The sequence below is a fragment of the Haliotis rufescens genome, unplaced genomic scaffold (assembly GCF_023055435.1).
Source record: "Haliotis rufescens isolate VD_foot unplaced genomic scaffold, xgHalRufe1.0.p SCAF_1, whole genome shotgun sequence".
Classification (NCBI taxonomy): domain Eukaryota; kingdom Metazoa; phylum Mollusca; class Gastropoda; order Lepetellida; family Haliotidae; genus Haliotis; species Haliotis rufescens.
In genome coordinates, this window is record NW_025963779.1 from 80,757,867 (window position 1) to 80,782,961 (window position 25,095).

The following is a 25,095-nucleotide window of genomic DNA, read 5'->3' on the forward strand; positions in this document are numbered from 1 at the left end:
TGTGAGATATTGAGCGATATTTCAGGGATTTATCTAGACCTGCTCAGAGGACAATATTTGGCCCAAGTCTGCAGCAAATGTTATAAAAACTCCCTTTTTGGAACTGAATATGTTCCCATTCATGTTACAATGTATTAATATGTATAACTAATAAGTAGTTTGGTTGCCTTGTAGAAATAATCTGTGTTCACTTATAACAAGACCAATAAAATAAAAAGGAACAGGTTTTATTGCCCGGTTATATATTTTTCATTAAATGCAATCTCAAAATACCTCTGAATTTAAGAAACTATGAACTTTAAGAAATCCTAATTTTTGAATAAAATACATATTTTTCCCAATTTGCCTGCTAGGGGCACTTTGTTAAGAATCCTAGATAAATAATACTAATTGCTATGAATAATTGGCCCAAAAGGATGATTAGACAGTCGTTCAAGTGGAGTATGTGATAGGATACATATTTTAATACACAGATTGTGTTATGTATCATGATAAGTGCACAGGTTCCATGTGGTCTTAGGTAATCTTTGTTTGTTGTTTAACTCAGCAATAATCCAGCTATATAACGGTGGTCTGTCAATAATCGAGTCTGGATCAGACAATCAAGTGACTTGACATCAAGAGCATCAAACTACGCAATTGGGATACGATGACATGCATCAACCAAGCCAGCAAGCCTGACCACCCGATCCCGTTAGTCGCCGGTCATGGCAAGCTTGGGTTGCTGAAGACCTATTCTTTCCCGGATCTTCACGGGTCTCTTAGCATGCTTAGGTAATGCAACTTGCTGTTCACCGTTGTTTGCCTGCATAATGTCAGGATCTGCTGATCATGGCTGATGTTGGGTTGAATCCAAGATTTGCCTTGATTAATATTCTTGGTAGGTGAAAATTGAGGATGGAATTCTAGGGTTTTTGTAACAGTTTTCATGTTAGACACTTAGGTAAAGTTAGGCATCCTCAGACAATATAGAAATGTTAGCTGCAAATACAATTGCTGAAAAGGACCCCATGACCCGTTAAAGGGTCGACACTGCAAATGACTTGATATGTTCTGGAGAGGATGAACATAGTTTAATTTTGTTTAACCAGTTTGACTGAAACTATAACAAATGAGAAGTAAGACTGAGATTTCTTACTGAGTATGTAATTAGGTTTGCACCAGATGACCTATGTCAGCATGTAACCATATGCTTATACTTGATGACTTGTGACTGCACTCCCATTCATGAAGTCACAAAGAATACCCAAGCCGTGAAGGCTTGTCATAATTACAGCATAGTGAGTTGCTACTACCAGGCTATGAGTGTATCTCACATTGTTATAACCATGACCCTATTAGGCCTGGCTGAAAATGCTTCCATGCCATCTCTCAAGTGCTACAATTATTTTATATGGTACAGTCAATTCTCAAGAATGCTTGAATTACCATCATTGCCATGGGACTTTATTGGTTACAGGCTACCACATTGTTGCTCAGGGAGCGTGACCCAGTTGGACTAGAGGTTTCAGTGGAAAGTGGTAGGAGCAACCATCTGCCTCCATGACATTGATCGTGTCCATACTTAGATTTATGTGGAAGAAACTAGTTTTCGTCCACTAGTCCTTGTAACATGTGTAATGATAACATAGCAAAGCCCTTAAAAAGGGCAAATTTCTACTGGTCCTTATGGACCCATGAAGATCTGGGATAGATTCGGTCATCAGCAACCCATTCTTGCCGTAAAAGGCAACTATGCTTGTCGTAAGAGGCGACTAACGGCCTCGGGTGGTCAGGATCGCTGACTTGGTTGATGCATGTCATCTTATCCCAATTGCATGGATCGATGCTCATGATGTCAATCACTGGATTGTCTGGTCCAGACTAGATTATTTACAGAGCACCCTCATACAGCTGGATTATTGCTGAGTGTGGCATCAAACAAACAAACAAACAAAACAAACAAACTAGTCCTTATGATACCTAAACTATTAGGCAGTTTCTCAAGGACTATAGGACTAGTGCCAATTTCTAACGCTGGGTTTGCTTGACACAGAAATGTGGGTCTGGTTTACAGGCTGCCTATGCTTCAGTTGTCCCTGCATCTGAGGTTATCAGACTTGCTTGTCTCTTTCATCATATCTGTGTTAGTTTAGATCCACCATTATTATTAATCCAAACAGCATCATTTTGGTTGTGTTCAAAACAAATAGAACCAGTGCTTCTAGCTATGTTTGTCTGGTGCAGAGTTTGAAAATACCAATCTGGGCAATATTTCTCCACTGCTAGCTAAACACAAGAGGACCAGTAATCGCATCTTGTTTTACTGTTGCTTGTTTTTAATAAAAAGAGAGAAATATCTATCCGAAAATGATAAAAAAAAGTCTTAAATACAACATTAGGAAAGACACGTGAGTGCTGTCATGTGTCTTCCTCCCGTAAACAAGTAGTGTAAGATTGCAATCACTTGATTGTCTGGTCCAGATTCGATTATTCACAGACCACCATCAATATTGCTGACAAACAAAACAAACAATAATGTAAGATTGAGTAAATGGTTTGAAGCACATGATATGCTTGTCGAGGAACAGAACGGTTTTCGCTCCAAATGTAGTACCCACGATAATTTCCACAGTTTATATTCCGTCATCAATAGAAAATTATTAAAGAAATCAACTTATGTATGCTTCATTGATGCTGTGAAGGTGTTCCACAAAGTAAACCAGCACTGTTTAAGGATATAAATTATTACAACTCAGAATTAATCCATGAGAATTCAATGACGAGAGTACATGCTAGTGATCGCTATACTGATGCGTTTGGTGTGTATTCAGGCGTTGGACAGGGATGTGTATTGTCTCCGACATAGTTTTCTATCTACATTATCAATCTCGCTGATAATGGCCTTAACTGTGGTATTGACCATGTTGACATTGATGGACTTGTGTTGAGTACATTACTTTATGGTGATGATATTGCAGTAATAGCAGGGGAGGAGTTGTCTCTACAGCGGATGTTGGACTGTGTTGACAATTTGTGTCATAAATGGTGACTCAGTATTGATATGAAGAAAACTAATATTGTACCTTACCGCCCTTGTATTAAAAGATCTTCAAGTGTTTTAAAAATAGGCGATCGTGTTAAATATTTAGGGGTGTGGTTGCAAGAAAATCTTGATTTATGTTATACAGTCAGAGAGATTGTGAAATCTGCTTGCTGAACAGTCGGTGTCACTATATGTAAATAAAAAGCTGTCGGTGGTTTGGCAAAAACATCTTAAACACTTGGTACAATAACCTTGTCCAGCCTATCTTATCCTACAGGTCAGCAGTTTGGGGTACGAGAAAATTTCAGTTGTATTAGTACTGTACTGAATAAGGCATGTAAGTATTTCCTAGGTGTTGGCAGTAAGATTCCCCAATTATATGGAAAGATGTATTGACTCTAAATCCATTTTTCAATCTTCTTTCACCCATTGACCAGGCCACATTCTTACTGGGTAAGGCTGGGTAAAGCCCTTAGCCGCATTAGGTTTTAAAATGTACAATAGACGTAAATATTTGGCATAATTAATGAGTGTTTACGTATCGTTGCACTATGCTATTTTTTACCATTGTATAATAGTTTTACAACTACCTTTTCTATATTCATAGTATGGTCATACTTGTGTTTCATAGTCCATTTGGGCGGATGTTATATTTTATCAAGTGTTTTATTGTGTTAACTTTTTCCGATTTATATAACATGCGACACATTAATAAAATATGTTTCTCTCTGTAAGATTCATGGATCAGCTAGTCATGCTTGGTGACTTTGTTGACTGTGTGTCAACATAACCTGAAGTCGTGGATTGCTGCTTACAATATTATCAATCACTGGATTGTCTGGTCTTGACTTGATCATTTACAGTCGTCCGTCATTTTGCTGGAATCTTGCTGAGTGTGGCTTTAAACAACTGATGGAAACACAAGCTTAGAAACAAAATGATTTCCTTAGGGTTTGGGTGATGTGTGGTTGAGGATGTTTGTATTGATGTGAGAGGGTCTGCACCCTTGCCCATGGCCATGATGGTCATTAAAACTGACTTGGACTCATGAATCTATAGGGCCACTTGCCGTCAGCTAACAATGCCGGCTTGCGAGTTGCTGTGTGACTGCCTGCCATTAGGGACATCGTCATTTTTACGGCAGATAATTTCTATTTTTCCCAACAAAATGAAGCATTATTATTATTTTCGGGAATTATTGTAAACGATTTATTTATTTTTTCGATAAAATTTCCACTTGAGTGTGGTGTGTATTTTCTAAATCATGTAAATATAGCCAGTTGATACAGCATGATACACTGCACATTCATTTTTCCTGTCAGAAAACATGGAAATAGAACACATCCATGACATGTTAACTTGCTTGCTTGGGAATGTCATGAAACATGAAGTCCTTATTAAAAAGAAACAACCTGGTAGATTGAGTTGTGATGACAAATTATGCTCATTTGTTCTATTTGGCTTCAGTGTTTAAGAGGAAGCTAAAGGACAGTATCCATGGATGTTAATCTTGTGATCACATTTGAACATGTCATGTCGCCAATTGTTGTACTGGCTTAGTAAGATAACCGGTAGAGATTTCCTTCCTGTCAGTGAGACTTTACCAGTCTATAGACCGTTTGCTGCAATATCAGACGATGAAATGCAAAATAGATATCAACCAAAACTAACAAATCGTCTTAAATGGCATAATCAGCGTTAGAAATTGGCACTAGTCCTATAGTCCTTGCCAAACTGCCCAATGATAAAGGTTTCATATGGACTAGTAGAAATTTGCCCTTTTTAAGGGTTTTGCTATATGTTATCATTATAAGGACTAGTGGACGAAAACTGTTAGTTTCTAACCCTGATAATAGTTATTTATTTGTCCATACCAACTCATCACTATAATTTCAGATATTGTCATGAAGTAGAGAAAAAGTTGTTTAACTAATTCACATGTAATTGTTGGATTTTTAATGCATGTTGTTACAAGGGGGTCTGCACTATAAACTGAGCAGCCCTACATTTGCACGTGAAATTCGCGAGTGTTAGGCCATCCCATTATTGTCTTTTCTGTAATAAAAATCATGTCAAATGCGGGCTAGTAGATTCAAACGTTTTGGCACGGACTGACTGTTTATCATTGGAAGCTTGACTTGCTAAAAGTGGAATGGGCAGTCATAAGCAGCCATCCTCGAAACTCTTTTCATCTCAGCATACGTAACAAGTGCTTAGTGTGTAGAGTATGGAAAATATAAACATTATGATCATGATAATACTTTCCTCAATTGTTAATCAGGTTATGAGACCGTGTAACTATTGGCACTCAGTTTGTATTTGCTCTGCGTTTACGTATACATTGGTGCAGGGGTCCGGAAAATTTAAAATCCCAATCGGACATTTACATTTATGCCACGCCCCCTTCAAACAGCGTATTTTAGTACGACTTTTTACACACAAATTACAAGTTGTTATGTATTCATAATATGATGAATTATGAATTGTTTCAATTTAAATTGTTTAATTCACCGGACAATTGTAATAACAAATAATATCATTTTAGATATATATGGAAAACATATGTTTGTTTCTGTTATAATAACGATCTGTTAAATTGTGAACGGTCTAATTAATATTCATGAGTCTGCTCATGTTTACGCATTGTAATATTTGGATCGAGACTATTATCCCATATTTGGTTATCACGTGACCTCACGGAAAAGTTTTTTTTAAAACTAAAGCTGATTTAAAAAAAAGACAGATAATATAATCATAAATCCTAAACTATCGTTGATAGCAATAGTTATTTGAATACTTTTTCATCTGTACTTAATTATTGACCATAAAAAAAATTGGATATCGATCGTCACAGAAAGCAAAATGGCGGTCAGTCAAGATACAATATACGACTAGCTACTGAAAACAATAAAATCTGCAAATCCTCATTGTATGTCAACCAAGTGAAAGTCGTTAGCCACAACTTACAAAATGATCATTCAGACTTTGAGGGTTTGGCAGATCCGCTTGACTGATCTGCATCGGTCGACTGGCTGTTGTCACGCTTTCGCTTCTTGTCTGAGGTTACGTATCGTAGCATTGTGAGGATAATGAGGTACATCGATGATGCAAGGTATTTATGTACAGTTGAAACACCTTTCACGCAAATTAACAAGATGTTCTCAGTAATCAATCCTCGATTAATCAGTGTCAACTCAGTGTATTGCCTATTACAGTGATTGACTGATTGGACTATCATTGTCGGTACCATGTATTTACAACAATCAAAACAAACAAAGCGTGTCAGTGTAGATAATCTTCATTGTGTTACAACTGCAGACAGAAACTGCTCAGTCCTAACTGTTGATCATGTCCGGTCAAAATTTAAGAATGTCCGGACAGAAAAATTTAAATGTCCGGTAAGCAATATTTTAAACCGGACATTTGAGATTCCCAATCGGACATGTCCGGCGCATATGACGGTTTCCGGACCCCTGCATTGGTGTATATTTGTGTATTTTGACAGGGCAATCATATTCTTCCTCAGAAATGTGAAAGTTGTGCATCTACTTCCTCAAACATATTAAACTGATATTCAGGACATGTTTCTGATATTAAAACATTAATGATGTATGCCATACCAAGTATCCATTTAAATACCTACAAAATTCAAGACAATTTATCAACCACTGACACAGTTAACTGTATGTGGAATAAGATCTTGTGTTGTGTACATTTTATTTACAAAGTATTTGTGTGTTTGTTTTTTGTTGCACTCAACAATGTTCAAGCTGTCAAGTCTGGCTATCAAACCAGTGACTGAATTTTTGAGCATCAATGCACACAATTGATACACGGAGACACTTAGTAAACCAAGTCACTGAACCTGACTAGCCGACCTTACAAGCATAGATTACTGGGGACATATTCTTCCTTGGAATCCCTAGGGTGGCCCAGTCGTCTAAGGCGCCGCAATTCACTCTGCAGAGTTGCGTCCCTTGGGACCCTAGAAACCTATAATTGTGAGTTCGAATCCCGGTTTGCCCCGATTATGTTTCTAGGTTTGTCAGCACCATACCCGTGCTCGTGGGTTTCACCGAAGTTGTAAACTTGTTGAGACCTGCATCACTTGGGGCTTTCCTCCCACATTAAGCTGACACGCCGTGATATGACTGGAATACTGTTCAAAGCGGCTTAAAACCCAACTCTCACACTCACTCCTCGGAATCCCCACAAGTGTGTACGTTGTATGAGTAAGTGTTGCCTGATTCATATCATATACAAATGATATTCAGCAAATATCCCTTTGAACAACGCTGTTGAAACATTAATACTAGACAATGGGTGAACATAACAGTTAAGAGAGCTATGATCATGATGACTGGATATCTATTGGATAGCAGTCGGAACACAAGCTGTTGCCATCACAACAGTGACCTAATATTTCACACATTTTTCACATTATCATTTTAATCCTAGTGACCCAAATTGTTGACTTGAAGTAACACACTGCCGGCTGCAATAGAAATTCACAGAAACTGGATTTTTCAAATGAATATTTGTTTGTTGATAATTGTTTTGATTTTTCAGAATATGGAAATGTATCATCAGAGATCAGTGTTTTACATTGATTTCCAAAAGTGTTGCTCAAAGGTGACCCCAATAATTAATTTTGAGGGTCTTTGGAGGCAATATAGGGGTCCTGCACAACAGTTTACGAACTGGATTTCGATTTCGTTTCGCGATTGTGATTGGACTATGCATAGACTCGTTAGTCCAGACAAAATGTAACTCCATAATACCAGCCTAGTTCGGCAAGGGTGGAAACTGGACTTTCATAGTCAGTTTACTCTCTTGCCTCGGGGAAAATGTGTCTAGGCTGACAGTGATGGTCTACAGCTATCTATGAATTTACCTTAGTGTCTATTTGACACATCTTTAATCACCTTTGGGTGTTCGGCCAGTTTATCAGTGATGACTAAAACATGTAATTGCCACAGGTTCATTAATTTAACAACTTCTGAAATCTCTCCTGTCACGTTTATCGTGTCAGCCATTTTGACGTCTTGTACTTTATGCAAATGTATTATGATGCGCTGTCATTGTGACTGACTCACTGAGGAAGTTATTAACAGATATTTCTTATCTAATGAGGATATTATTTGAATACATTTGTTGTAAAAAAACTTCAAAAATTGTTCCTGAAGAGCTTATTGAACATACATACATTCATGTCACCTCTCGTTTTGAGGAAGTATTTTATTCCGCGATATAGCTGGTTGTTGTATGGCTGTCAGTGTAAACATGAAGTCACATGTACTAAATATCGCATTTAGATCTAGATCCTTTGAGGTAAAAAAGAGTGATAAATAAGTAATTATAAGAATTGACTGTCACTTTGTTTGCGTTCATTTGAGTATGAACGTTCATGGAGTGAGGACAAAACTGTATTAACGTCGCAAGCTATGATCATACATTTTGGCCCCCACTCTAAGAAGGTTCATACTCCAATGAACGCATACAAAGTGAAAGTCAATTTTTAAATATTGTGCCAGATCTTTGACAAGAAATATAAAGGTCCTAGAATTATCAAATTAATTATTCAGGGTCCCCGAGATCTCTAGATTTGTATCTCAAGGCAAAACCCTGAGAGATCAGTTAAATATTTTTCATAATTATTTTATCTTTTGAATTAACTACAAGATTATTAATGAGATGCACTAATAGATTCCAGGAAAAAATGATGTGAAAAGGTAGCCCATCCACTTTGCAAATGAAAACTAATTTGTTGGTGTTTCTGACTAGATCTGTAGACGGTAGACAGTAATCAATGGTAATGTTGCAGATACTGGATCCTGTAATTTCTAGAGCGAGGTAACAACATTATTTCATTTCCCTGCTTTAACAGGGCTGGCAGGAGTGTGACAGATCACATTATCTTGCTGCTGGGTGTAGTTAATTCATTTGGTGTAGTTTGGCATGCCTGATGCAATTACTATATAAAGGTGGATCATTGTCGTGACAATGCATGATGATTCGTACATCCAGGGGCATTTTAGTTTGTCAAACTCTGACTTTACCAGTCAAAAGATCAGATAAGATATGGGTAGTGAGAATATCACACCTTACCATAAACCAACAGCAGCACACATCCTCTTCTGGCCCTACCTACTTGACCAGCTTAAGGCTACCACAGTAACCCCATTATCTGACTACTTGTGAATCTCTTCAGCAGATTCCATCCATCCTGACCAAGGTAGTCAGGAATAGCATACTTGGCATTCTGCTTGTAGCAGCCTCATTAGATTATGATGGCTCATAATACTACCTTGACGGAGCTCATTATCAGCCAATAGAATTTATGTGGCTGGGGTTGGGCTTCAATTGATTTTGTATCTGTATGTACACATGATACCTAGCTATGAAGAAGATGCCATCAATCTTTATTGTCGTTTGTATTTTGGAAGAAAGAATTTTCCCCTAGAAGTATGTAAATGATGTGGTTGGAACTTGTCTTTATTCCCATTAATATGGAAAATGGTTTATTGGTTGCATCTCAGTCTCTTTTAGGTTTGTACAAGTCATCTCAGTATTACACTCAAGCATAAGAAAGGATACCGTATTCGACATAATAAGGGCCCCGCTCTAATAAGCGCCCATCGCGATATTTGCTAATATATTGGCATGTGAACAATCACATTTAGCACCCTTCCGATTGATCAATGTACACAAGACTTATTTATTCGCACATAATACACCCTCGTGTGTTATATGCATTCTAAATTATGAGCAATTAAATTCTGGAAAAATATATCTGTCGCATATAAACATTTCAGTCTGTCAGCGTAAACCACGAAATTTATCTTTCCACTCTGTTTTTTCCACCAAAATAATATTCTAATAAGAGCCCCCTTTTTCTAGTTTTGAGAGCGCCCTGGGCGCTTATTACGTCGAATACGGTAATCAGTATTTTCATTCCCATATCATGTGTATTGTTGGAGTATCCCAAGTATGGATTGACATTCATAGAAAACACATACCGGTACTAGCCAAATTAGAATCTACTAGCCGAGCTGGATTCTTTTCTTTATTGCATTTTGATTCCAAGCTTAAATACCATGTATTTAGACAGCAAAGCAGATATCATCAGGTGTCAGATATCATAAGTGGCAAATACTTTTAATCTACAAGCCTGAACTCATCTTGCAGTCTCTTTGTCTTACGGAATATTATGAGCTTACTAGACAACAATAGATTTTTATGGACTGTGGTTTCAAAGTACTGGTTAAAGTCGCAGACTGCAGATACTTTATTCACCATATTTACCATATTTACCGCATTCACTGTATTCACTGCATTTACCGTATTAAGTGCCCTGCTCCGATAGGGGACCCCCGATCAACTTCTAGACCAGTCTGTTGGTAATCTTTATAACAATCCCTCCCCATAGTAAGCCAGAAAATGACAACAACAACAATAATAATAATAATAATAATAATAATAATAATAATAATAATAACAACATCAATAATAATAATAATATTACATGCATTTATATAGTGCAACAATTCACAAAATAAATATTCTCTGTGCACTTGAGCAACTGCAGGACTGTTGGAACAGAAATGTTTAGGCTGAGATTTGAAAGTAGAAATAATGGGACCAGATTGAAGAGTTTCCTGGATCCACAGCGCATGAGAAAGTTCTTTTGCGAAATGTACAATTGTTAACTTGAGGAATGAAGCATGATCAAACTTGGAAGATACGAGAACAATCCTCGCAGCTGTATTTTATTGTGTATAGTACAGATCTTTTGCCAGAAAACACAGCAGTGTAGAAGTGCTATATAATTGCCCAGCAACTGTTATCGAGGAAGTTTTAGTTTCATCAATGTTTGAACCAGGGATCCGAAAGCCGATCTGTGCACAGGTCATGTCTGGTTGTGACTGCACAATATCCGATTTGAAAAAGTGCAAACCGGAGTCAGACATTTTATGATTTGCCAACTGAATATATTTTAGGATGTAATTGCCGGACATTACAACCTGAGACTGAATATCATAATGAACTGAAGGATATAAAATAAAGAGGTGCAGCCACCCTGACATGTGCTTTTGTTGTTGATTAGTGTATACGCGACTTGCAAGGGTGACCGAGCGCTATCGGTCAACATCAATAGCAATGACGTATATGCACTTTTTCTACCTATCTACTGCTGATTCGATTAAAAAATATACAATAATATAACATCGAAGAATTTTGCATAACGATCGGAAGAAATGTACTTGAAATTATTCCTTTATGACATAAATTCCATTATCGTGTTATTTTATTTGCAGCTTTTACCATATATATTAAAAATAATAATAACCATAAGAGTAGCTTATTTGACTCCATCGAATTAATTCTTTATATTAGTGCACAAACTGATACTTGTGATTGTACAAACTGATACATGTGATTGTACAAACTGATGCATGTGATTGTAATGTATAATTTGGAATGAAGAGCTGCAAGTAAAATTAGGACTTTGACCTAGTGACCCAGTAAGTTGTGTTAAACAAGTAGACATTCTGGTTTACCATAATTAACATCCAACCTGTGAAGGAATTGTAAGCTTGGTGATGTGTGTGGCACCTATGTGCTCCATTTTAGTGAAAGCGCCTTGGGATAGAGTATTGGCAAACATGCATTTTAGTAAACCTGTAATTCAAACAGGCAATATTCCATGTTTTTTTTCTATGAATGGCGGGAAGTTGGACACATGGTTACTGGACATGCTGAAAGTGCCATGAAATATGTATAATGTATGTATACACCAGCTGCAATGTGTGTCAACATTCTAGTGGAACACGTTGCTGAGCTATACATGAGATGAAGTGGCCATCTTTGAATGCTTCACAAGTGTTATAGGTTAGAGGTGGGCTGTCAAGTACTACCATTACCCTCAGCACCTTGCCATGTAAATAATAAAGGAAAATGGAGGAGAGTAGTGATAAAAATGAACTTAATGAACTTAAATAATGAAGTTATGTTGATGTCTCTGTTTTTCATTTTATGGCGTACATACTTCGCAGTTTAAAGACGAGTGTTCATTAGTTTTGTGTTAAAGGGAGACCAGGCAAGACCAAGTAGCAGTTGTATGCCTTTCATGTCTCTGAAATAACAGTTGGTCCCCTACTGGTTCATCTTCTATTATGTATACCAATTTACCATTTAATGATAATTACTACGTTTCATGCATGTATTAATCACAATATCTAGATTGAGGCAGGAAGCTGGCACCGGGCCATGGACCATGTTCTCCCCAGAAAGACTTTCGAAATTTCACGATTTATTGAGGAAACATTCTTGAAACCTTATTTCTGGAATAATCAATCACTGAAGTGATGTCTGTGGTGCCCTCTACTCAGACGCTTGCTCCATCGATCACAGCAGCTCTGTCAATTGAACAGTTTAAACCGCTGATATAACCCTGTGTTTGTATACTATAAAGCTTTTATTGGTCCTTAAAAATGATCGATCTGAAACCCCATATATATTCAGTATTCAAGGTTTTCTGCTATAGCGTTTTAGTATGTAGAGGTTTAATCTGCTGACTGACCTGAGAACCTTAACAAACATTTCAGGGCTATGTCAAATGTACATAGACCCCTTGACTTTGATGACTACCGGGTACTCAATATCTCCAAAAAGTCCACCTGAAATTCTTTCTTTCGTTAAAATTAAGACATGAGAACATGAAATCTGTTCTTATTAAACCATAAACATGCTTTGTTGTTTTTGATATATGTATAGTATGTATAGTGAATAACTCCGTGAAAAACATTATATTGCTCTGGTCTGGTAGCTGTGTTTTAATAGAAAACTGCCTGTGTCACAGCCTATGATTAATTTTTCCATTTATGATTATAGTATAATGTAGCAACACTGTTCTGTTCTGATCGTATGATAATTGACTGACCCCAATGGTTGTGTGTGTTGATCCTGGTAATTGTATTGGTGTTATGGAATATGTGATGAACAGAGCATAAGGTTATCTGAATAAGTATAGATGATAATGATGGTCCAGGTAGCAGATGAGTGATTGATGAGTGATTGATGGATGGATAGATGGATTGATAGTTTTTTCCTAATGGCGATGACCCATTCCCTCTGGCAATCTGCAGCACTGTGATAAGACATTGATAAGTCTGGCTGATTGATTATACAATATGTTATATATCTGAATATATGTTACAAAACAGATAGGTAGCAATAAATCTTTATTTTAATTTGTTTGAAACCATGGTAATATGAACCAACACATTAGTTCCCTTTCTCTAAAAGATTGCTCTACTGGATTCATCTCCTGTTGCTCAACCAACTTGACCAATAAAGTATTTTCAGACATTATCATGATTGTCAGACAAGACTTGTTTGATGCCCCACACATTGATTCCCCTGCAGTCAACAAGTTTGATGCTCCATAGGTTCATCTGCATGTCAATATGGTCAATCTGTTTTTGATTCCAGATATGAATACTCCCATGTCAACAACCCATGTTCGATTCTGCACATAGGGCATACATTGCTGTTTGATTCTCCAAATATAATAAGGACCATTATGTACAGTTGTTCCAGACAAACTAAATACTTTCATGAAAACACCCTGTGAATGATCACAGTATATGATCAATAAACTCAATGATAACACACGTTGTTGCTCATTAAATAAAACTTCACTGTCGTTCACTTTAACCATTATTTTGGGGCTTTTAAGAAAGTGATTGAATGTGCTGCTCCTACCATGTGTACTGAGTGTTATGCTGAGATTCTTTGATGTTGCAGGATGATGAAGAAATGCGAGGTAGACACAAAGATCCCCTCCTGGCCGGGGAGGAGAGATTGGTCAGTGACAGTAACGTGGCAATCTCCACTGACAAGAAGCCACAACAAGGGGCTTTGAAATTTGGCTGGATCAAAGGTGTCCTGGTGAGTCTTATGTATTAAACTGAATATGTTATGCTCATCTGGATGCATATTTAATATATGAAATCTTAAGACAAGTTAATCATGTTAGTGTTCCTACATTGCTTGTGTAAACAAAACCTGTGAAGATCCGGGGTAGAATAGGTCTTTAGCAACCAATACTTGCCGTAAAAGGCGACTATGCTTGTCGTAAGAGGTGACTTACGGAATCAGCTCGCTGACTTGGTTGATGCATGTCATCGTATCCCAAATGTATGGATCGATGCTCATAAAGTCAATCAGTGGATTGTCTGGTCCAGACTTGATTATTTACAGACCGCTGTCATACAGCTGAAATATTGCTGAGTGCAGTGTTAAACAACAAACATCATCATCATCATCATCATCATCATCATCATCATCATCTTGTGTCAAAAACCTTTGATCTTATTAGCCCAAATGTGTCATTTGGGATAAATTTTGTTAGCTTTATGTGACTTAACAAATGTATCATTAATAGCTAAGCTTACAAAACTCGGCTTTTGGACACAGACTGGTGTTGTTAATTGGAGATCTCTACTGTCCCATTTTCACAAAATATTAGTTCACAATATTCAAACATTGTTAATTAATCAGTTATATTGTGTAAGAAACAAAAAAATCCGGGTTCGATTCCCGACATGGGTACAATGTGTGAAGCCCATTTCTGGTGTCCCCCGCCATGATTATGCTGGAATATTGCTAAAGGCGGCGTAAAACCATACTCACTCACTCACTCACTCACTCACTCACTCACTCACTCACTCACTCACTCACAATTACTATCATGTTTGTGTTTATTCATGTATGGAATGTTTTTGTGTGCGTAGGTGCGATGTCTGCTAAATATCTGGGGTGTCATGCTGTTCATCCGCCTGTCGTGGGTGGTTGGCCAGGCTGGCATGGGCCTCACTGCAGTCATCATCCTCCTGTCCGGCGTTGTCACCACACTTACTGCTCTATCCATGTCAGCCATTTGTACAAATGGAGAAGTAAAGGGAGGTAAGTGAAGAACACATGTGGAGATCTTCATGATTCAGTCAGATCCTTTGAGAAACCTCTGACTTGTTTATGTGCTGACCTTGAAAACTGTCTTCAACATACAATCAAATAAATGACAAAAGTCCTGATAGCTGTAAAATTGTTGATTTGGTAATATTTACTCACTCTTGCTCTGGTTTGCTGATACAGATTTAGTTACTGACAGGCCACTGTGATACAGCTGGAATATTGCTGACATGCCAATCATTATTTGTTTGGGTTGATGGTAGGGATTTTGAGCATAGAGTTGTGCTATTCTTGTCCTCTTCCAATGTACACTTTGTCACTTCCCCCCAAATTATTTACATGCATAAAATATCACAGAGAACAAATTTTTAATGCACGAGGGACATGAAGCATTCTACAGAAAACTTTTACTGACAATGAGATTCATGCTTTAAATTCACAGTGTTAAACTAAAGCATCCCTTACTCATTGATACAAGGTGTCATTGGTTGTTATGTGAAGACACACTCAAAGTCATTTTATCAGTCTATTTGGGCGGATGCAGATAGGGAAGAACTAATTTCATGTACACAGTATTACTTTGGAACTTGAAACACCACATTGTCTTCCTGAAAAACAGTTAATGTGGATAACTTTTATGAATTAGTGGAAGTTTGACCCCATATTTTACTTATGTTGAGAAAACACACATCACATGAAATTAAACTTTTTTGCCTTGTTGATTAGGATCAGTTCAAAATTTCTATGTTGGACAAAAATCTTTATGCCATAAGTTTGGAGGCATACCACTCCTCGACTAAAGTTTTGACGATAAAACCCTACCTTGTGGAAGATGTATTTATGACAAGTCCTGGGGCGGTCGGGTAGCCTAGTGGTTAAAGTGTTCACTTGTCACGCTGAAGACCTGGGTTTGATTCTCGATGTGGGTACAATGTGTAAAGCCCATTTCTGGTGTCCCCTGCTGTGATATTGCTGGAATATTGCTAAAAGCTTGGTAAAACGATACTCACTCACTATGACAAGTCCTAACAATATATGAATAAAAATATGATCGGTTTAGTTTCTATAAAAGACCTTGAGAAATCAGGGAAGTTGATTTCACTGGATGGAAAACTTGCAGGGCCATTAACACCAGCCCCTAAGCCCAAGGAATCAAGATTTATATCCAACACCGAACTGTTCCCTTATTCTAAAGATTCAATTAGGGTTTGCATCTCTATGTTGTTTTCTCTCCTGCACTTAGAGGGATTAAATAGAAACTAAAACTGAAATCGCTCTGTCTGATAGGTTTGAAATCTTTCGTATGATTATAGAATATTTAAGTTTTCTTGTGAAGTAACATAGTGGCCTACTGAATGTTTGCTCGGCCATGTGCTAATCATGAACACATTGATACTCGTTAAAAATCAGGCATAGTTAGTACTTTGTACATAACCCCTTGAAGTTAGCTTTTAATGAGGATGATTTTTCAAAGTTATTGTACACATGGTATAGACTTTCAATTCCGTGTGTTATAAATGTCAGTTTGATTATCACGAGGAAGTGTAGTCTGCTTTTGAAAAGCAACAAACGAAACTAGGCGTTTTTGTTTCCTCGTCATCTGATTAAAAAACAAATTCAAATTGGCTTGACAGAATGTAAATGGATTTTACGTTTGGAATTGCCAGTGTAGAGTGAATTTATTTGTATCTAAAGATTTTCCAATATAAAAACAATCCGCTGAACGGAGAGGTCAAACTGACCTTGCTTCATCTGACAGTGAAATTACCACCAAGGGGGGTAATGAACTTGTTAGACAGTCACTGATATTGGAAGCCTGATCCCATTTACTTCTGTGATACATTGGCATGGTCATTATCTAACAATTGTAGGGTCTCACTACCCTCAGTTTCAATTGTAATTGTGAGGTTATTATACCGAGTCCCAAAGACAGTTGACTTTCATTGTGTTGAGGTCACTCAGCTGCTCATTGACCTAGACTGATTGTTCGGAGCAAGCCTGGTTAGTCCCAACAGGCCCCTTCTGCCTCAGGAAAAATCTATAGACATTGTAGGATTTGAACCAGTTTGTGCTCCCTCACCTTGCCAAATAGTTGTGACATGGTTTTCACATTAGCCAAGATTTGACCCACAATAAGTATTTGTTGTGATAAATGTGCACATGTTTGCCAGATGTTAAGTGAACACTTCATCCGTTCATTGTGTCACCAATAAAATATTTTTTCTCATATGTTGCTGTTACCTTGGTTACAGTTTGTGACTATCATTAAGTCGCAACGTTGCATTCAAAATGTGCTGTTTATATGTTGTTTTCAATATATTTTAAGCATGAAATAATTCCATTAAGTGGGTTCACTGCCTAAGAGGGGACATTGTTTACAAGATTGTTTATCCTGACTGGTTGTAGTTAGTGAAACCATTTGTTTATGAACCATATGTACTTGTCAAGGTTGAAATTCACAAGCAGGGATGACAACACTTACTTTGTAATAATAATAACAATAATAATAATCATAAAATAATTCCAGTTCATGTCTTCATCAAAATTGCCTATTGCAGATTTTAGTTAACCCAGTAATACTCCTCACTTGTTCCTTTTCACTGTTCACACAAGGTGTAAGAAGCCAACAATGATTCTTTGTTACAGTCTCATGGGTGGGGTGTGTTTGGATGTTTTGAGTTGTTCAGAGTTACACCCCTTGCAGGATCTGCTGGTCATGTGTTTGAATCCCATAGTTTCCCAGTGATTTTGCTTGAGACAATGGCATTAGGATATTTTTTTATTTTGTCAAGTTTTGAAAAGACATTCTTGTATATCATTTGAAAAAACCTGTTTGGGACATTTTGGATGGCAATCAGTCAATGTCCTAGAAAATGGATGGATCTGAAACCGTCTTTGCTATAATTATATTTGTTATTAATTATCCTTGGTTTCTTAGCACCACACCCTTGCTCATGGGTTCACCAGTGTGATGATGACCTGCAGCCAAAGTCACTGGATTTTCCCTCCACATTATTGGATGAATGAAATATTGTTCCTGACATTAATTCCAGAAAAGAATGACAATGCCACAATTTCATGTTCTCTAACATTGGAACATGACAGTGAAGGATAAAAACTGATACACTGGACATGTCTGGTCATAGTGCCGATTGCTTAATCAACCGTCAATTAATTCCTTAAACTGATAGATATACCACACATAGTCCATAGCTCCCTGGAAATGGTGATAGTGGGTCACAGCACTGCAGGACATGCTAGCACTGGGAAATATCTTGAAATATGCTTGTTAACTGCTTTTGGAAGTTTCTTAACATTGAACATTCTGGCTGATTTCCTATTTGTCATACCATGTTGAATGTGGGCTACAAGTTCATAATGATATTGTCATCTTGAGATGCCCATCATGAGGTGGCCCAGAACTCACATTGAACTGTATCGCCATACTAGCAGGTGACTAGCAGAGGAAGCACACGCAGTGTCAATGTACTTGTATTGAATTGATCAGTAGCTATGAATAAGGGAGGCTACTTGGAGCAATAGGATAGATTCTTTCAGTGCACTTGCTATGTATCAATTGAAATGGTTATTTTATTATACCCCCAACCTTTTAGGTCGGGGGTATATAGTTATACCAAGGTTCCCGTCCATCCGTCCGAAAACTTTGTCCACGTGATTTCTCTTAAACTATTCAGTGGATTCATCTCAAACTTAGTACATATAATCTGTGTCATATGGAGGGGTGCAGTCAAAAGCAAAAAATTGTTTTTATTAATTTTCCATGTTTTTATTAATTTTTCAAATCCCAACGTCCATCCGAAAACTTTGTCCACGCGATTTCTCTTAAACTATTCAGTGGATTCATCTCAAACTTAGTACATATAATCTGTGTCATATGGAGGGGTGCAGTCAAAAGAAAAAAGAAGAAGTTTTTATTAATTTTCCATTTTTTTATGAATTTTTCAAACACTAATATCCGTCCGAAAACTTTGTCCGCGTGATTGCTCTTAAACTATTCAGTGGATTCATCTCAAACTTAGTACATATAATCTGTGTCATATGGAAGGGTGCAGTCAAAAGAAGAAAAATATGTTTTTATCAATTTTCCGTTTTTTTAAATGAATTTTTCAAACCCTAACCCTATCCTAGCTATTTAATTTGAAACTACTGACACACTAGGCCGGTCGGGGGTATTAGTGAGCCACGCTCACTTTTGCACTTGTTTATTTTGTTTTCCTTTCATAGGTACAATGAATTTGTATGTACATCCCATATACATGATACAACTATTGATACAACTATTGATACACATATTATCATTTGAAATGCAATAGTGCTTGAGGAAAATATCCGCATCTGCACTTTTCCTTAAACATATTAAATATTTATTTACACTGAAGAAGTACCAATGCGATTGTGTAGCAATAAACTGTCTTTCCTGTTATTAACCTACGGATCAAATGTTATGTGTCCCTATTGCACTATTAATCTGGTTTGTTTAATATTCTTCATGTTCTTGTTCTATCATTGGTAAAAGTTCCTAAAAAACCTGACAGCTGTTGATGCTCTTGAAGGTGGGGTGAAATGGGGTTTGACATTGCGTCCAAGATTATTGCACTTATATAGCGTCGTGCATGCACGTGTGTGGCTGCTTGTACTAGACCGGACTAATGCCGATTTATAGTGCTAGCCCACTGAGATACCATGCCGCAGTTTAACATGAATACCCCACTCGGACACTGTATACTGACTCTGAGCCGACCAGTCCTTGCTTTAATCCCTTAATGCTGAGCGCCAGACAGGGTAACAACAAGTACCATCTTTTAACGTCTTTTGGTATGACGCGGCCGGTGATCGAACCCCGGACCTTCCGCTCTCCGGGCGTACACTCTACCACTAGACCACAGAGGCGGTCTGATGCTCTTGAAGTAAAATTTACATTGCTTACAGATTACTTTTATGTGCCCATGTCAAGTTGATTTTGATTGAATGATTTTTAGAAAACAAATGTTTATTTTGTATCGTCATAAAGACTGATACACAATTTGTGTTCATTGTCATCTATCATACTTGTTACTTCATGGTAATTCTGGGTACAATGTGTGAAGCCCAGTTTCCGGTGCCCCCCTTCTTGATATTGTTAAAGGCGGCGTAAAACCTCACTCACTCACTCACTCACTCACTCACTCACTCACTCACTCACTCACTCACTCACTCACTCACTCACTCACTCACTCACTCACTCACTCGCTCACTCTTACCAATCAAGGTAATGCTAATTGGCACTATCTGTAGATTTGTCGTGTTGTATTAGCAGTATTAGGCGTGAAAGTTAGACCAGCCGTCTTGGGTTGTATAGGCAAGATTGATTGCCAAAGTTCATCCTACTGGTGTTAAAAGCTTCAGTGACAAGTAAATGTTCCAGGAGGGAGATGGGCACAAGCAAGGGCCATCAGAAAGTAATTAAGCCTGGAGATTGTGTTATTTGGCTGATGATAACATTGGAATTGATACAAAGATAGGATCAATACTAGACTGTAGGCTCTTGATCAAGGACACATGTTCCCAATTACAACCCGTACCAACAAGATTTGGCCCAGTTGTCTAAGGCGCCGTGATTCGCTGTGCAGAGTTGCGACCCTTGGGCATGCCAGAAACCTATGATTGTGATTTCGAATCCCGGTTCGCCCCCGATTATGTTTCCAGGTTTGTCAGCACCATACCCTTGCTCGTGGGTTTCACCAAAGTGATAAACGTCTGAGACCTGCATCACTTCGGGCTTTCCTCCCACATTAAGCTGACATGCCGTGATATAACTGGAATACTGTTAAAAGCGGCGTTAAATCAACTCACTCACACTCACATTACACATGTTTGGTAATAACTGATGTTTGCAAGCGCATTGACACATGATAACATTAATTTATGTTTGGATAAAATTAATTTAATTTAATGGAATTTAATAGTCATAGTTCATAGAAGTCAGATTTAGATGTAATGAGTCTATGTTACATGTTTTAAGTTAAGATTGACCATACTGGCATTGCAGGGTAAGTGGGTGAATGATATTGTTGCTGCTGTCACCCATATTACAGTTGTCATGGAGTACAATGTTGCAATTTCAATCAGGTCAAATATTGTACTATCAACCATCCCACTTGTCCAGTCTATGATAAACTTATCAGTTTTCAAAGGGGGTCCAGGATCCCTTGAGGTTTGTTCCTGTAGTGTTTGTATCTCGTGTCCCCTTAAATGTTTACCTTTCACCATCAGGTTCAGGACAAAGCTGTTTGACTTTAATGTTCAATTTCGAGCACTGCTTAGGATTGGTCATAGGTTTTGTTTTCCGTATGTTTTATCATCGAGATTGATAAAAAATGTGACAAACAACACAGTCACTTAGCTATATTCATATAAGCTGAATGGAAAAATGAGATCAGATGTGTGTGATTTACTAATCTTGTAGCCCTTCTGACTAGACATCAAATATATTGCTCATTTGGAACACTATTTTCAATGAGCTTGTTGAGAGCATATGTTTTGGTTAAGTGCTGAGCTCTAGGCTGGTGATTGATTACCTGTGAAAATCATCATCTTAATTTCAGATATGTAGGTCAAGGCAACAAATATTGCTCAGAAAAGGAAATAGCCCAACTATGAGTATGATGAGATCCAAATGGCTTTTTGAATAGAAAAAGGAGTCCTATTGGACGTTATAGTTGATGTTGACTTGTTTATGTAGGTGTAAAATAATTACTGAGAGCAAGACCTGTTTTGAAGCAATCACAGATGCCGGTTTGAAGCAATTCGAAGATACCATTACCATGGATGTAGAGCCTCTTATCTTTGGCCGTGGCAGTGTAATCTGGAAAAAGGCATTCTTGTCAGAACCTATTGTGTGCTTTGAATCACATCCCAACTCTTTATTGTCTCAATTCGATTTATTCTGTGAAGTGTGAAAGTCTTTAGTTCTACTCAATCTTGACACTGATGTTTTCCTAGAAGCGCCATGACCTGGCAAGGATTTCCCAAACGGTATAAAAAGTGTAATTAACAAATCATTGGTATCTGTCAGCAGTGAGAATTTTCATAGGAGATGTGATCTGACCAAGAGAATTCGCACAATCAATTTCATTAAGTAGTCAGTACAGTGGTCTGTCAGATTGAGTTTCTACAGCTCCCTGGTGAGGTGAAGTTACACTGTAAATTATTGATGTGTACTAATCCCTGCCAACCAGTGCATGGTGATGCAAGAGATGCTGGAGTGGGGATGGTGCCCAATTCCCTGGGAGTCAGCATATGGTCCCTTTCTTGCCACGTTGCTCAGCAGCCTGTGTGGAGAGTTATAGAAGGTTGATCTCTGACTGTTTTCCTTTTAATACATAGATCCCTTGCAGCAATGCTACCTTTGGGGTCCAAATAATTGATGAGCCGTTTAACCATGGTGTAGAGGCTAGGTGACCAACGCAAAAGTCCATGCAAACAAACCAAAACTGATACTGAGTTTTGTTATCCCCCCGGCATATAATGCGCGGGGATATATCGATCAGCCACTCTGTCTGTCCTTCCGTCTGTCTGTCCGTCCATAATCATTTCCTTTTCCGAGGCAGAACTCAAAAACAATTCGGTGTATTTGATAGAAACTTTGCAAATCTATCAGTCACATACTGAAGTTGTGCCTTTTGCTATTAAGGAATTTAAGAAAAAATTTTACTTTTCACGTTTCCATGTCAACAAGTTAGACTTAGGCTCTATAGGGTAGAGTTCGTTTCCGGAACATAACTCAAAACCCATTCAAAACTTTCAAACAAAACTTTGCATGTCTATCAGACTCATGCTGAACTGGTGCCTTTTGCTATTTAGGAATGTTATAAATTTTATTTTTTACGTTTACATGGCAACAAGTTGGAGGTTTTTTTAGGGTGGTGATCGATTCCGGAGCGTAACTCAAAAACTGTTGAATACTTTCTTACAAAATTTTGCATGTCTACCAGGCACATACTGAACTGGTGCCTTTTGCTTTTTAGGAATTTTTTTATTATTTTGTTTTACGTTTCCATGGCAATAAGTTGGATTTAAGTTTTAATATAGGGTGGGTTCACTTATGGAGTATAACAAATAAACTGTTAAATATTTCCTTGCCAAACATTGCGTGTCTATATATAAAGCACATACTGAACTGGTGCCATTTGATATTAAGGAGTTTTAGAAATGTTTATTTTAGAATTTCCATTGCAGCTATTTTGACATGGTCTATGAGAAATGTTGAGTCAGTTGCCTGGTTTGGGACCATAACGTGTTAAAATGGGCGGGGGATATAGATGACTTTGTTGACTATACGCTTGTTTAGTTATTGTTTCTTGTAATTTGTCATTTGTTTGCATTAAAAAAAACCCACAGAAACACACTTATTTTACTTTCCATTTCATATGGATGCGACCGTGGTGGATCTTTTGTGGGTAAACAATGTATGCTTCTTCAAGAACATTCAACTCTTGACTCATTACATACAGAATTGCACATTTAGTTGTGGTTACTTTGCAGACAACTGCCGGGGGGATATGTCATCTTTCTGATGACTCTTGGTGCATATTGCTTGTTGCATGTTCATGTTAAAATCGTACATGACAGGTGTTAATAAATTAAGCATTAGGTCAAGGTGTCCCTGTCATTGCCTTACTGTCAAAGGTAGCGATTATGGTGTCCCTAGATTCGTTATTTGTTATTAAAGGGGCTCTTGTGTCCCTATTGAATTAGCATTGATGGACCACCTATGTTCTGGGACTTTTAGCAGAGTTACAAGGACCCCTTTTCATTCTTAATTTCAGACACTGCAATGGGAACAAATCTCAAGGACCTTGACCCCCCTTAATTTCGAGCACTGTTAAAACTTGTCAGTACCTTGGTGTTATTGTCTGTAACAAGAGTCTTTCCCTGGGGATAAATCAAACCATTTTAGACATTTCCTGAAATAAATGTTCTTAATTGATAATTCTGGCTATGATCACTTTCCCATTTTTGTTGTTAATAGATGTCACTTAAATTAGGAAGTCATGGGATTCTAGCAGGGTTTTGACAATACCATAATGTTGAAGATTGAAGTTTTAGGTGAACCCTATATGAAGGTATTATACCGGAAAACTTTAAGTACCAAAAGGTCCCCTCAATTTCAAATACAGAGGGCATCTTGCTCTTTAAAATCACCAAACCAAGAAATGGAAGCACTGATGTAACTGTACAGAATAGCATGAAAAGTTTGGTTCTGAGTTATGAGTTGCAAGATATGTTGATGTTTTGCCTTGCATATGATGGAGCAGAGCATAGCACTGAACTTTACCACATGTACTGGTAGTGTGTAGTTGTATTCGTCAACAGTCTCGGACTAGAGTACAACCTGATAGAATAGTAGCATTGCTTAGATGGTCAATTTGGCCAACAAAAATGTTATTGATCATGTGTGATATTTAAATGATGAATGTTAAAAAATTTTGTTTGGGAAGATATGACCTTTTGTATAAGAAAATTGAGGCAAAAAATCATAAAGATTGATGCTTTAGAGTTTGGTGCTTTAGACCATCCTCATCAATATTCAATCTCTATGATAGTCTACGGGAATCTACTTTTGCATATTCCATATTTTTAGCTCATGGTTTATGAAAATCTGTACATATTGTTGGAAAATTATTATTCAGATTGTGTCAAAATGTATTAGAATAAATTGTGGCGGATGAAAGCTGTGAAAGGAATTTTGCGAGGCATCTTCCTGCAGGATAACATGGCTTATTTGTGGATGTGGAAATAGATCTGGCAGTGGGCTAATATGATTTTTTGATGCTGGGTAGTTAGTTACATCACTCTGCCTGTCTGATAACTGATGGGTGGGAGCAGATTTACTGTGTTTTAAACATCTTAGGGTTTGGCAGCAATGCTTTTATGTCGTCGGTGTTCAGGCAGTTAATGTGACAGAAAATCATAATCCCGGATTGGGACAACAAACCTTTTGACATCAAAGACAGACAGATGTAGCAGGAAGAGGAAACAGGCTTTGTATGAAATCCTTGGGAATCAGTATGTTTCAATAGAATACTTGTCTA

At 37.6% G+C, this 25,095-nt stretch overlaps 1 protein-coding gene across 4 annotated transcripts in view; it reads left to right on the top strand.

The window, feature by feature from the left end:
- Positions 1-25,095, top strand: part of LOC124143744 (solute carrier family 12 member 3-like) — a 76,579-nt gene that overhangs the window by 9,455 nt on the left and 42,029 nt on the right. For all 4 annotated transcript variants that reach the window (XR_007222811.1, XM_046512807.2, XM_046512808.2 and 1 more), the window contains exons 2-3: positions 13,835-13,978; positions 14,824-14,995. Coding sequence is in view for 3 of the 4 variants with exons in the window: in XM_046512807.2 (XP_046368763.2) it covers positions 13,835-13,978; positions 14,824-14,995 (316 nt within the window). In the remaining variant the exon portion in view is untranslated. The remainder of the gene's footprint in view (positions 1-13,834; positions 13,979-14,823; positions 14,996-25,095) is intronic.